General features: G+C 54.0%; 5 protein-coding genes across 5 annotated transcripts; 3 read left to right on the top strand and 2 right to left on the bottom strand.

Moving 5' to 3' along the window:
* Nucleotides 1–224: 224 nt before the first annotated feature.
* Nucleotides 225–1,870, bottom strand: PLICBS_005159 (uncharacterized protein; the record flags this gene model as incomplete). Its single annotated transcript, XM_018325431.2, has 2 exons — nt 225–1,791; nt 1,842–1,870. The coding sequence occupies 2 exons, from the start codon at nt 1,868–1,870 to the stop codon at nt 225–227; spliced, it is 1,596 nt and encodes a 531-aa protein (XP_018175183.2).
* A 2,047-nt stretch (nt 1,871–3,917) lies between these two features.
* PLICBS_005160 (uncharacterized protein) lies at nt 3,918–4,897 on the top strand (the record flags this gene model as incomplete). The annotated part of the gene is made up of 2 exons (XM_018325430.2): nt 3,918–4,023; nt 4,077–4,897. The coding sequence occupies 2 exons, from the start codon at nt 3,918–3,920 to the stop codon at nt 4,895–4,897; spliced, it is 927 nt and encodes a 308-aa protein (XP_018175182.2).
* A 604-nt stretch (nt 4,898–5,501) lies between these two features.
* Nucleotides 5,502–7,051, top strand: PLICBS_005161 (uncharacterized protein; the record flags this gene model as incomplete). The annotated part of the gene is made up of 3 exons (XM_018325429.2): nt 5,502–5,718; nt 5,776–6,205; nt 6,256–7,051. 3 exons carry the CDS (start codon nt 5,502–5,504, stop codon nt 7,049–7,051), a joined length of 1,443 nt encoding a protein of 480 aa, XP_018175181.2.
* A 4,119-nt stretch (nt 7,052–11,170) lies between these two features.
* On the top strand, nt 11,171–12,312 carry PLICBS_005162 (uncharacterized protein; the record flags this gene model as incomplete). Its single annotated transcript, XM_065600664.1, has 3 exons — nt 11,171–11,846; nt 12,000–12,246; nt 12,303–12,312. 3 exons carry the CDS (start codon nt 11,171–11,173, stop codon nt 12,310–12,312), a joined length of 933 nt encoding a protein of 310 aa, XP_065456736.1.
* A 569-nt stretch (nt 12,313–12,881) lies between these two features.
* On the bottom strand, nt 12,882–13,253 carry PLICBS_005163 (uncharacterized protein; the record flags this gene model as incomplete). Its single annotated transcript, XM_018325426.2, has 1 exon — nt 12,882–13,253. One exon carries the CDS (start codon nt 13,251–13,253, stop codon nt 12,882–12,884), a length of 372 nt encoding a protein of 123 aa, XP_018175178.2.
* Nucleotides 13,254–13,485: the final 232 nt, after the last annotated feature.

The raw sequence follows: 13,485 nt of genomic DNA on the forward strand, positions 1-13,485 counted from the left end.
ATTGCAATTTCACTTTCACTCCGTATAGGTCTATGTTTTACGCTACCATTGCGCCATGACAGGGTTAGGGATCATGCAGTTACACCCGCTCTCTCCACTTCGGCGACAATTGGTTCAGGGTAGGTCATTGTTGCCGTCTGTTTGTTCAGAGTTCTTCACCCCATTTCATCAATCCTTGAGTTGAGCTTCGCTTTCGATGAGTCTCTGAGTCCATGTGCGCCTTCTTAAGCGAGTGAATAAGGAACCTTCCAGTCAAAGCTCTGTTCAACAGCCTTGGCTACTCTCAAAATCTGGGTCTCCTGCCACAGACCACCGACAATCTGCATCCCAACGGGTAGCATAGTTTGGTCATCATCCACTGCCTCAGACCACCCTATCGGAAGTGATAGAGCTGGGTGTCCCGTGACATTAAACACGGCCGTGTTGACAGTCATGCCCATGCTGGGTTCGAATGACTGCAACACAGCCCCTTTGTCGCCATGTCGCGGCGCCACAAACGGCGTCGTTGGCATGATGATCACATCGTATTCCTTGAAAGTCGTCTCGTAAGCGTCTGCAATTCTCCTTCCAATATTGACGGTCTTGGCGTAGAGTCCCGGAAACTCGTGTGTGAGATACAGCCCATTGATGACAGTATTTTTGGTCGAAGGAAAGAGCTTGTCAAAGTTTTGCGCGGTCCATGGTAGGCGAGCGTGCTCGAACTCCGTCAGATATAGGCCCCGGCGGCCATTGGCGTGGCCCAGAATGCCAGATGTTCCAGATATGCGCTGTTGAATGGTCCATATCGACGGTCCCTCTTTATGTAGCGGAATGCTGACTTCTTTCACAGCACCACCGAGTGCCTCGATCCGCTTGACGGCCTCGAGGAACGATCTTCTGACGCCGGGCTGCATTAAGTCGTTGTCATAGCCCTCTTTCAGAACGGCAACTCTAACGCCGTCGAGTCTCGAGCCGAAGCTCTTCAATGACTTCTTGTAGGTGAGGGATCCAGGTGGAGGTGCGGCGAGGGATCTGTCGTCGACCCCATCATACCCGGCAATGGTGTCAAGACACTCGGCAATCTCGTCAACGGACCTCGCAATAGGGCCTGCGTGATCATCAATCTGATCACCGCTGGTGATTCCAGTGTACGGAACGAGCCCGTGCGTCGGTTTGAAGCCAACACATCCGCAGAGTGATGCTGGCACCCGAATACTTCCGCCCTGGTCAGTTCCAATGGCGACATCTACCAGTCCGCCAGCAACGAGAGCGGCGCCGCCCGAGGTGCTCCCCCCAGCAGAGTAGCCAGCTTTATGGGGATTGTCGACAGTTCCTTGGGCACTAGTAAATGAAGACGTCGAATTGCAAAAGTTCTCACATGTAGCCGTGCCGACAATGTCAGCGCCCGCCTCAAGGACTCTCGTCACGACTGTTGCGTCCACTGCTGGCGTCCAGGCAGGAAATGCATCACTGCCAAAGAACTGTGGAACATTGGCTACGGCGATGCAATCTTTGACACAGACTTGCTTTCCTTTCATATTTGACGTAGCAAGTGCATCTCCTCGGATGATGAAGCGATGAGCCCAAGCATGGCCATATGCTTGTTCATCCTCGGTCGGAAGGTGTATATCGTGACGGCGAAATCGCTCAGTATCGGGTACAGGCTGGTAGTCTGGGAGGTTTGACACGCGCTCTGCGCAGTCGTGTACCGCAGCTAGCAGACGAGTGTAATCGGCAGATTCGTCTGGGCTTACGGTCAATCCCAAGGGTTCGAGGAGCTTTTCCACATCTCCGGCCCGCACGGGGTTGCCCCTACAGTACACATTAGCAACTGCCAGACACTCACCGAGCCCACAACGTACGGTGATATGTCCTTGAAGAAAACAGACATGGTGTCGTTGATTGCCCGGAATAGGACACTGGGAAGAGATAACAACGATGCCTGGGCTTGGTCAATGATTAGTCTCTTGCTCGGGAGCGAGACCTGCAATGCGTCTTTTGAGCATGATATGGCATTGATAACGGGCGTGGCTTTATGCGGTCGATGCCGATTTCCAGCGGCTCATTGGAGTGGTGGAGAGACCCTGAATCATGATGGAGTTGTGGAGCAGCGCATTGGAGTCAACCCCAACAATAGTGCGCCAGTGCAGATACCGCACAAGCGAATTCGCAGCTCGACATGAAGGTGGGGACTCACCGCGTGTCGTGCATTCTGTTCTCAGTTTCTCAATGGCTATCGTGCAGCTGAACAACTAGCCGGCCCTTGAACGATTTCTCTTCATACATTTCGACAATATCTGGAATCTCGCCGAATGATATTGTTGTCAAATATGACTGGATTCCTGCTTTTCCAACCGTCTCAATCATTCTCTCCGTTGCCTTTCGGCCTGCCACATAGCTTCCCTTAATACTGAGCTCTCGAAAGACAAGCAGCTCCGCATCAAATTGCCACGGATTCGCAGGCAGTCCCAGAACTCCCAGCACCCCTCCGACCCTGAGAGTTTGCAGTGCCCATCTATTCGCCTCAATGGAGTCGGTACAGACCACTGCGGCGGCCACTCCTTCTCCATTAGTGAATCCGAGGATGGACCTCGTCGCAGCCTTGATATTGGAGGAATCAACGACATAATCTGGTCGAAGATTGGGGTTGGCCATTTCTGTCGCTAGCTGCCGTCCAGCGGGCCGGCTATCCACGGCAATCGTATGGAAGCCCAGAGCTTTGGCAAATTGCAAACCGAGGTGGCCAAGTCCGCCGATGCCGACGATCGCCACGACCTCCCCAGAACCAAGTCCAGCCGTTACCTTCTCCAAAGAACCCCAGACCGTGGCTCCAGCACACATCAATGGCGCTGCTTGTTCGAATGACAAGGAATCTGGCAACTGAATTGTTGTTTCTGGATCTGCAGCGATATAATCAGCAAACCCCCCATCGTGAAGGAAGCCAGCTGTCTCGCGGTTGTCGCAAAACCGCGGGTCTAGCTCCCCTGTTGTCCTTTGCCGCAAGTTACATCCCGTGCAATAACCGCAGGCATGCTTAAAGTTCAAGATGCCGACGCGGGCCCCGACTCGAAGATGTCCATCATACGCTGGCCCTAATTTGGCAACGGTGCCGGCGACCTCGTGTGAGGGAATAAGGCCAAGGGGTGCCGGCGTCTTGAACTGCCCTTGCAGGGCTTGAAGATCGGAATGACAGAAACCAGCGGCGTGGACGCGGACAAGAATTCTCCTGTCGTCAATCGACGGCAGTGGCCGTTCACCCAAGGCGTACGGCTGGTGGTACTATTGCCCTCGTCAGTGAAACACGAGTAGCGAGCATGCATCGCCTACCTCAGATATGTAGGCAGCCCTCATAACAGATGGCAAGCTGCATTGTGACGCCATGACGTCCTTGATGGTGGGCGTGCTGGTGCAAGCGCGTGACGAAGGCGGCCAACAAACGACCTAACAGCCCCAGGTTGACCAGCTTTCTGAGAAAGCGCCTGTTGATCTCGCAGCCAAATTAGCTCTGAAGTACGATTTGTGAATGTATTCGCAGCACACACGGATTGCGCTGATGGAGTCCCTCGGATGACTCTATCAAGGTGAAGCCCACACGTACTTGAACTCCACAGCGGCCAAGTCAAGCTCCACTGCGGGCGGTGGGGTCGTTGGAGTACGTACCCTGGCACAGACTGTAATAATGTGTTGACCCCGGGAAAAAGCGGGGTAGTTGGAGTTCGTCTCCAAAGTACTAGCGCATGATAAGGCTCTCCTTGGAATCTGCCACGTGCGAGTGGATACATGCACCGCTCTCGGACCTCCTCCATCCGTCACAGGGCATCCGCATACTTTATTGAGGTTCATTCAGAGAGTCGACCCAGTTGAGATCAACCTCGGACGAATAACTCAAGAAACACCACACACACTGCACTACGCTACCAGGCAAGGCTAACAACAGCATGGGCAAGAAGCGCGTACTCGTTAGCTATGGTGTCGATGTCGACGCCGTCGCCGGGTGGCTAGGCTCATACGGCGGGGAGGATTCCTCCAACGACATAAGCAGAGGTTGGTTCAGCGATATGATACACGCACCATTGTTTTATCTGACCAGTGACCAGGCTATTTTGCTGGCACAATTGGCACTCGAAGAGTGCTCAAGTTACTTGCAAAGTACGACATTAAAGCGACGTGGTTCATCCCAGGCCACAGCCTCGAGTCATTCCCCGAGGACATGGCTGCTGTTCGCGACGCCGGGCACGAGATTGGCCTCCATGGCTACTCCCATGAGAATCCAACCGACATGACCATCGACCAGCAGCGTGAGATTCTCGACAAGACATACCACATGCTGACCGAGTTTGCGGGAAAGCCACCTCGGGGCAGCGTTGCACCGTGGTGGGAGACGAGCAGAGAAGGCGCTCAGCTCCTGCTTGACTATGGCATAGAGTACGACCACAGCATGAGCCATACGGACTGTCAGGCCTACTACCTGCGAACGGGGGACTCTTGGACCCCAATCGACTACGAGAAAAGGCCTGAGGAGTGGATGAAACCCCTTGTCAAGGGCAAGGAGACTGGCCTGGTCGAGATTCCGGCTAACTGGTATCTGGATGACCTCCCTCCTATGATGTTTATCAAAAAAGCTCCGAACAGCCACGGCTTTGTCAACGCGCGCGACGTTGAGGATATTTGGCGCGATCACTTTGACTACTTTTACCGCGAGTATGATGAGTTCGTATTCCCTATCACGATACATCCCGACGTTTCAGGCCGGCCGCATGCTATTCTCATGCACGAAAGACTCATTGAGCACATGAAGAAGCATGAAGGGGTTGAGTTTGTTACAATGGCTGAGATATGTGACGATTTCAAACGCCAGAATCCACCGGCTGAGGGAGCGGCGATGCCAGCAGCACCTGGGGCCATGCTGAGAAATTGAGGTCAGGGCAACATGGGATCTATCGTTACCACTACATATCAGTCAATGAGATGTACGTTACGACCGTTAAATGCGTTGGTCGGTCGATTGGGCCAAGCCCTGCGTGCGTACAGACTCCGCTCTGGTACAGATCAGCACACATGTAGCGTCATACTGACATCACGGTGCACGTCCACACTTTGCGAGACTCGGCCGCGGCCATTTGCATGTCCGACTTTTCTGATTGCTGGTACCTCAGACACGTTTGTGCCATGTCAGATTTATCGTGGAGTCGTCAATTACCCCATAGATAGGGGCGTAGGCTGACCCCAACACGTTGCGCTATGCTCCAACCCAAGCCACTGGCTCCACACCACGAAGGCCCGGACTGCCAATTACACCTGTACCCATCGAATCAAGAGTAGCGGGACTTGCCCCGGACCCGACACGATAGTTCTCCCCGCAATCGGTACCTAATGATGCGCATTCCTACCGACAAATTGGGCGTGGCGGGCCAGCAACCGTATCAGACTTGGAGAAGCCTCGCATTCGCTGCCTGCTTCGAGCTCCCGACAATCTATAAAGCATATCGCTTAACGTCACTCCCAGTTCGCCTCCAGGAATCATGTCCGTGGACCGCGTTTCCTCCAGATCATCAAGCACCATGCAAAAGGCAGACAAGGGCGAGAGCATTACGCCGGCACCGCTCAGCAGCAGCGTGAGCGTCGACGATGGCAAACTCGAGAAAGGCGATGATGCCTTCGAGATATTCAAGAAGGGTGATGGCAATGTCGACTTTCGGACTGTTGGTTGGATCCACGCGTCAGTCATCTTTCTCAAAGGTGAGCCATAGCTACCAATACTCTCTTGTGTTCCGTGATGGAGCTAACGTCGGACAGTGATCTTCGCAACTGGTGTCTTGACAATACCGTCAGCCATGTTCGTCCTGGGCGCCCTCCCGGGTGCCATCAATGTTCTTGGATGGCAGTTTCTCAACACGTACTGTGCCATCATCCAGGGGAACTTCCGCAACTCACACGCAGGGTGCCATTCCATCGCCGACATGGCCGAGGTCGTTGGCGGACTCTGGCTCAAGGAGGTTGTCGGAGTCTTTTTCCTCGTCACTTATGCCATTGTTGGTGCATCGGGCATCTTTGGATCATCTGTGGGCCTCAATGCGTTGTCGAGCCATGCCATTTGCACCAACTACTTCATGGTAGTGGCTACCATCGCGGTCTTCATCCTTGCGAGCGCGCGAAAGTTTGAGAAGATAGCCTGGCTTACATGGGCGGGCTTCTTATCCGTCTATATCGCCGTATTTGTTGTTGTGTAAGTTCCTGCTCCGTCATTGATCCGACAGCGCTAATGAGAACAACCAGGGTCGGCGTTACGACTCGGGATCGCCCTGCTGCGGCTCCACAGGATGGTGAATTTGAGCTTGGATACCATGTAATTGGCAACCCGACCTTTGTCACTGGCATCACCTCTGTGGCGACCATTTTCTGTTCGGGCGCTGGGACATCCGCCTTCCTCCCTGTCATCTCGGAGATGCGCAAGCCGCGCGATTACAACAAGGCTGTCTACTTGTGCATGGCTATCGTCACGGCATCCTACCTCACCTTCTCGCTAGTGGTTTACCGTTGGTGCGGCCAGTGGGTTGCGTCTCCATCCCTGGGCAGCGCCGGAGACACAATCAAGAAGGTGGCCTACGGCATAGGCCTCACCGGCCTGCTGGTCAGCGCGTGTCTCTACATCCACGTTGCTGCCAAGTATTTGTTTGTGCGTATTCTGCGAAACTCGGAGCATCTCCAGAAGAACAGCGTGGTCCATTGGACTGTCTGGTTGGGCTGCACGTTCAGCATGTCCGTCATCTCATTTCTCCTCGCATCCGGAATCCCGATCTTCAATTACCTCTTAGCACTCGCCGGGAGCCTAACATTTGCGCCACTTGCCTTGGGACTTCCGGGCTACCTATGGATCTTTGATCACCAGCATTACCGTACAGGGAATTGGTGGCAGATTACTTCGTACTGGCTCAACTGGCTCATGATACTGCTGGCTGTGTTTTTGACAATTGGAGGGACATATGGTGTTGTCCAGAACATCATTGATGCCTATGCCAGCGGGCTTATTGGCGGTGCCTTTTCGTGCGCGGACAATAGCAACTCCTCATAGACGTAGCTGCTTGACGGCGAACCTGTTGACGTGCTATAAGCTCACGGAAGCGTGGTAGCCCATCTTAGTCTGTAAAAAGCATGAGACGTGCTATTCGTGCTATTGGACATCTTCTGTTTCTATTTGGACATCACGAGCTAAGACACCTGAAACCGGCGACGGCGCGCCGAGCTTTTCGAGCAACTGAAGCCGCCCGGCTGCATAATGAAAGGAATCGGGGGCAATTGAAGGTATCGCGCAATTGAATGTATCTGGGCTCGTAGACTGCAGCGGGTGGCTAATTAAGGCTATCGTTAGAAACGCGGCTATTGCAGTAATGAAGCCATCGCGGGCTGCTGGGCTATTGAGCCGCTGGGCTGCCGGGCTGCCGGGCTGCTATACAGCCAATAGAAGGCATGGCAGCCCGCAGGCTGCTGCAGCAATTGAATGCATCGCGGTCTGCAGGCTACTGCAGCAACTGAACGCATCGCGCAATTTAAATGCGTCGCGACCGGTCGGCTGCTACAGCAATTAAAGTCGTCGCGACCGGCCGGCTGCTGTAGCATGTGAAGCCATCGCGGCAGGCCAGTTGGGCCCTATCACAGCATGCGGTATTTGCCTTTTTCGGCAGACTTGGCGGGCCGTGGCACTTGGTCTGATGTCAGAAAAGAAAATTGGTGGTGCAGAAATAGCACGTCTCAAAATCATGTCAGACGGTGCCTCCTGTTCTGCTGGCCCTTAAGATAACCCCTCTCATCGGCATTATGAACTACTTGCTGCCAATCATGCCTTGTGCCTTGTACAATATTGGTGTGCTATCGTCGCTCGATTACTGGGTGGCATCGCTATTCCGCGTTGGGTTCAATTAGCCGTTGGCTCAGTAGTAGGCGCCCTTCCCCGCACATCTGCACTCTGCAGCGTCCCCAGTCCGGCTGCACACCACCGGGAGCCAATCCTTCAAGCTAGACCACTCTGGGTAAAAATGTGCGGCCCGGTCACCGACGGCTGTTGGTCCGCCCTTCAACCGTTGTGCGTGGTGAATGACCTGTGATAAGACTTAAAGGACATGCCAGCGTCCAGTGGCTGCCGGCCATGCATGCCGCGGGGTGACGAGCCAGCGGCCAGGGGCAAGATACGTATTATGCTGGGATGGCCATAAGTATGAGTAGACGTAGTCGCTGCACCATTTGCAAATGATACATCGTCCCCTTGATCCATAACCTCACCAAAATGGCGATTTTATCACACAAGTCAGACTCGACACAGAGCGAGCTTGAACATAACGAATGTCCTCGCGGCCATGGGACGGACGTTGATAACCTCCAATCACTAGGCTACAAGGAGGAGCTGCGTCGTAACCGGTCCATGTTTACGTTATTGTTCCAGTCTCTTGCTGTAGCGGCTGTATGTCCCCATATGACCTCGCCCTGTTGGCTCGGTACTGACGGTTCAAGATCCCGTATGGGTTTGGCTCGACGCTTATAAGCGCAATCTACGGCGGAGGTAAGCTCGTTTTCACACCGTCTAGTCACACGGCGTGATCAGCGCCTCACTCATTATTATATCTAGGACAGCTAGCCATGTTCCTAGGCTGGGTTGTGGTTTGCATTCTCGATGAATGTATTGCAATCTCCCTTGGGGAGCTCGCAGCAAAGTATCCTACATCTGCTGGTCCATACTATTGGTCGCATCAGATTGCCGATCCGCGATACAAGACTATCTTGTCATTCATAACGGGTTGGACCTGGCTAATCGGAAACTGGACCATTACGCTGTCTGTCAACTTTGGGTTCGCGTCGCTACTTGCGGCTACCGTCAACATTTACGAGCCCAACTATGAGTGGCAGCCATGGAAGCTAGTACTTCTATGCTATGGCCTGTGTGTGGTGACCTGGATTATCGTTGCCTTCGGGAACAGGCTTCTGCCTTCCGTCGACACCGTTTGCGCAGCATTTACTGCTATTACTATTCTGGTGGCCTGCATTTGGCTGTCAGTTGAGGCAAAGCAGGGTCGGCACTCTGCAGCATACACATTGGTACATCTTCTCACTGCGTCCAAGCTGTATATACTCACTGTGATATGCAGGGCCACGAAGATATTACCTTATCTGGCTGGGGCGGTTTCTCGTTCTTCATCGGCATTCTGCCTCCAGCTTATACGTAGGCACCACGTGCAGCCCTCGAGCACTCCCAGCGGTCTTGGCGCTAATACGGAACCAGGTTCTCTGCTCTCGGTATGATTACATCAATGGCTGAGGAATGTGGCGATGTGACTATCAAGCTTCCCCGTGCTCTTTCACTCGCGGTGCCAGTCGGCTTCGTGGCGGGCCTGTTCTTCGTATGTTCAAACAGCTCCTCCAGATAGATCCCTCTATCTTCTGACAAATTACTAGATTATTCCTCTATGTGCGACCCTCCCTGACTTGGCCGACGTACTGAACGCGCCCCTGGGCCAAGCTATTCCTTATGTCTTTCTTCGCGTCCTAGGAAGCCCCGGTAGTGCGATCGCGCTCACGACGCTGATTCTTGTTATCACGGTGTTCTGCTCCATCTCTATTACCGTCGCCGCATCCAGAACAACTTGGGCCTTTGCTCGTGACAATGCCATTCCTGGTGCTAGGTTGTGGTCCAAAGTCAATGAGAAGCATGACACGCCCATCTGGGCTTTGACGCTCACGACATTGGTTCAAATGCTTCTCAGCCTTATCTACTTGGGCTCGAGCTCCGCATTTAACGCATTTGTATCCGTCGGTGTTGTGGCACTGGCTGTGTCATATGGCATTCCCATTGCGTTGTCGATGTCAACCGGTCGAGCCGCGGTCAATACGGCGCCATGGACTTTTGGCAAAAATGTAGGCTGGATCATAAATTCTGTCGCAGTCTGTTGGATCGCGTTTGAACTCGTTCTTTTCTCAATGCCGACAGCGATTCCAGTCACTCCATCGACGATGAACTATTGCATCGTGGTCTTCATCGGGTTCATGGCCATCAGCGCTGTATGGTACGGCATTCACGCCCGTCATGGTAAGCTTTTCCTGCGCCCATCATGCACATAGAGATGCTAAGTGCGGCCTTTACAGTGTACAAAGGGCCCCCTGATTCTGATGGGCTTACGGCTCAGACGTAGGGGTTGACGTCAATGCATGTAGCTGAGAGTCTCCTTGTCACATGGGTCAGGGAAGAGCGACGCATGGGCACGACAGTTCTAGATCAATAAGGTTCTTCGTCGAGTCCTGTCCGAACGAGGACATTTGGATAGAATTGTAAATCCATGTCAGGTGCCGAATTCGCTGAGTGGACCATTCCGACGTGTCGCGACACAGGGATCTGCTGCACCCATGCAGGCGCTCGGCGCCAATCTACTGTACCTCTGATAAGCCGCCGCTGGGACGAGTCGGGCAACCAACCTGTTGTGACCCGATAGCTCCAACTGCCAGTCAGGTGCTGCTTCCCCGCACGCCGCAGTGGGTAGTGGCTGGGAATCGTCGACGCAATCCTGGCCCGGGACTGAGAGACCTGATAAACCTGCTTCCTGCAACTACATGTACTGGGAAATCGCTGGAAAATGCGCAGCCGCTGAGCGGTTCTGCCGTAATGCTTTCCAGTTCCACACAAAGTCTCAGCCCCAGCACCCGCGAGCCGGGGCAGACGCAGAAAGTCCCGACGAAGCAGCGCTCCCGTCGCGGCTGTCGAACCTGCAAGCAGAAACATGTGTGCCAAATGCCAGCCCGAGGGGAAGGGTCAATGCTGACAGGACTTCAGGTCAAATGTGATGAGACGAGGCCAACATGCCGCCAGTGCGCCAAAAGGGGTCTGACCTGCGGTGGCTATGCGCGCGGTTTCACCTGGTCATATAAGCATCAACCGACATCGGGCAGCCAGGCACTATCTGGGGCCGCTGCTGAGAACACGCCGCCGTCGCATAGCGCGCGAAGACCATCCGACACTGCGTCGAGCTCGAAATCGGTTGAAGAAACAGAGGAGCCTGTGGCGGCATTCATTGGGACCAACTTCTCATCTGCAGTGGTGCCGTTCGAGTCACTACTTGATGTGGGTGACCAGAGCCTGGCCGCCGACACCTTCCAACCAACGACCCTGGAGCCATGGCATACCACGAATGCATTCCCAGCCCAAGGAGCCATGGAGGACTTTACTTGTTCGCCAGAGTGGAGGCGCAGTACTTGGTCTCGTGGCACATCCGACTTTGATGCGCTGTCCCCCCCTGGCAATCGCGGCGACGCCATGCCGCCTCTGCTGGCGCACGTTCGAGGTGGCCCGCAAGCCGTAGAGGCGCTCATGAGCAATTGGTTCGACCAAGTATGTCCAGCCTGGTCGGCATTCGACTCGCCCCTGAACCCGAATCGGAAGATTGCCCTGGAGCTGATGCACAGTTCGGCTTCCGTCTTCAACGCTCTACGAAGCATGTCGGCCAGTTTCCTCTCTGCGAGGCTGCCACAACTGGAAAGGCCCGCCCTTCAGATGCTCAGAACAGCGGCGCTATCCATAACGGAGGAAGCACATATTTTGCGGACGAAGCCTACTCTAGACGCTGTACCGACCGGCCTTCTCTTCTCTCTCTTCTGTCTGGGCACTTCCGTATGCTGGTTGGACGCCGGGCGTCTGGGCTTGCCGTTTCTAAAAGAGGCCAAGGACATCCTTTCCCGCCTGTCTGGCAGGGCCGTCCTGGCAGCAGACGACCAACTCGAGACGTTGGCATTTTTTAAGAAGAGCCTTGTGTACTGGGAAATGTTGCTGTCATTTGTGGACGACTATCAGCCCGAACGCGCGGAGCAGGACTTCCAGTTTTCGCCTTCTCGTGATATGCAAGGCACCAAAACTGATCATTTTCCCCATCCGTGGACCGGCATTTCAACACTAGCGGCACGTCTCTTTACTCGGTCCATCCGCCTGTGCCGATCGTACCGACGTCGCATATCGCGGCCAAGGGGGACTGAAATAGCGTTCGAAGCTGCCATGCAGGAGGTACAAGAGGCTCAGAAGCTGGAGCAGGAGCTACTCGAGCTGGACTTTTCGTCCGCTACACCTACGAACAACACGGGTGACGAGAAGACGCCCTGGATGCACCTTGCATATGTTGCGGAGGCGTATCAGTTGGCATCTCTATTGCAGATTTACTTGACGTTCCCAGATCTGGTGGCCCTCCGCCTGCAGCTCGACCCAGATATCGAGACCAGTACCGATATCCCCTGCGACAGGTGGACAATCCCCGTCGCTCTGCGCCTCACAAAGGTCTTGGAACAGATTCCAGCAGAGTCCGGTAGCCGTGTGATTCAACCGCTGTTGTACATTTGTGCGAGCACGGGGCTCTGCTGCAATATGTCTCCATCTTCGTCAACGCCGGCATACCAAACAAATGCCGACATGGGCTGCAATACTCTTCCCGTGGTGTTGGGCGGTCAGAGTATCCTGAGTTACATCGATCAGATGCAAGTGGCAGGCGGGAGGGGTGCTTTGACCGAAGTGGCGGTAGAGATTGGGTCTGCCCGCAACTTCATCTTGCGTCGACTCGATACCCTCGAATGTACCCTACAGCCACGACCTATTGCCGTTGCGAAGAAACTTGTCAAAGCGATCTGGGCTGTGTATGATGACGAGAAGCGGGGATGTATGTCGGGACATTGGCTGGATATAATGGAAGCACAAAATCTGCGATCTCTGTTTGGATAGCACAAGAGTCACCTGATGGGACGGTTCAAAGCGTATGCTGTGATTACGTTGTACTGTTTACAATATGGGAATGCCAGAGCCTCATCTGAAGCGCGAGATATGGGTTCGTGTATGTATTTGTCTGCAACAATAGAAGGAGAGCTGCAGCTATCTCATATTCTTCTCAGAAGTCATTCTTCTTGCGCTGGCCAACATAGAATGCCAAACCATATTCGGAAGTCTCAAACGTGATGGTAGCTCCCTTGGGGAAGAAGACGACGTCACCCTGGGTAGCCTTTGTGGTCTGCCCAGTCTCGTCGGTAATGGTAAAGTCGCCCTCGAGAAAGATCTTCATCTCGTCGTACTTGTACGTATACGTGAGAGGTTCTCCTGCCTTCAAGCGAAAGAGGCCCGAGGAAATAGGTTTGTCGGCAGACGTCTGCTCGCTGGAAAAGAGGTCGCCTAGGTAGGCATTGTCGCCGGCAAGCAGAGGGATGTCGAACTTTGTCTGCGCCTGCTTGTGGAATTGAAACGCCACTGCTGAGTTGGAGCTCATTGTTGTCGGTCTTGACTCTAGAGATGCAAAGCAATGCCAGCGTAAATCTGGAGTAGTAGGGACGGCTCGATGGCACTACAGGTGCGACGTTTGTAGCTGCTAGGAGTTGGGGACATGCAGGAACATGAATCTGGTGCTGCAAAACAACATTGTCGCTCGACGACACGACAAGGCGCCATAGTGCGAGGAATTATGTATCCAAGTCGCTCGGGTGAACAAGATTTGGAGGGGC

Source organism: Purpureocillium lilacinum, assembly GCF_023168085.1.
Source record: "Purpureocillium lilacinum CBS 284.36 DNA, scaffold_3, whole genome shotgun sequence".
In the NCBI taxonomy this organism is placed as follows: domain Eukaryota; kingdom Fungi; phylum Ascomycota; class Sordariomycetes; order Hypocreales; family Ophiocordycipitaceae; genus Purpureocillium; species Purpureocillium lilacinum.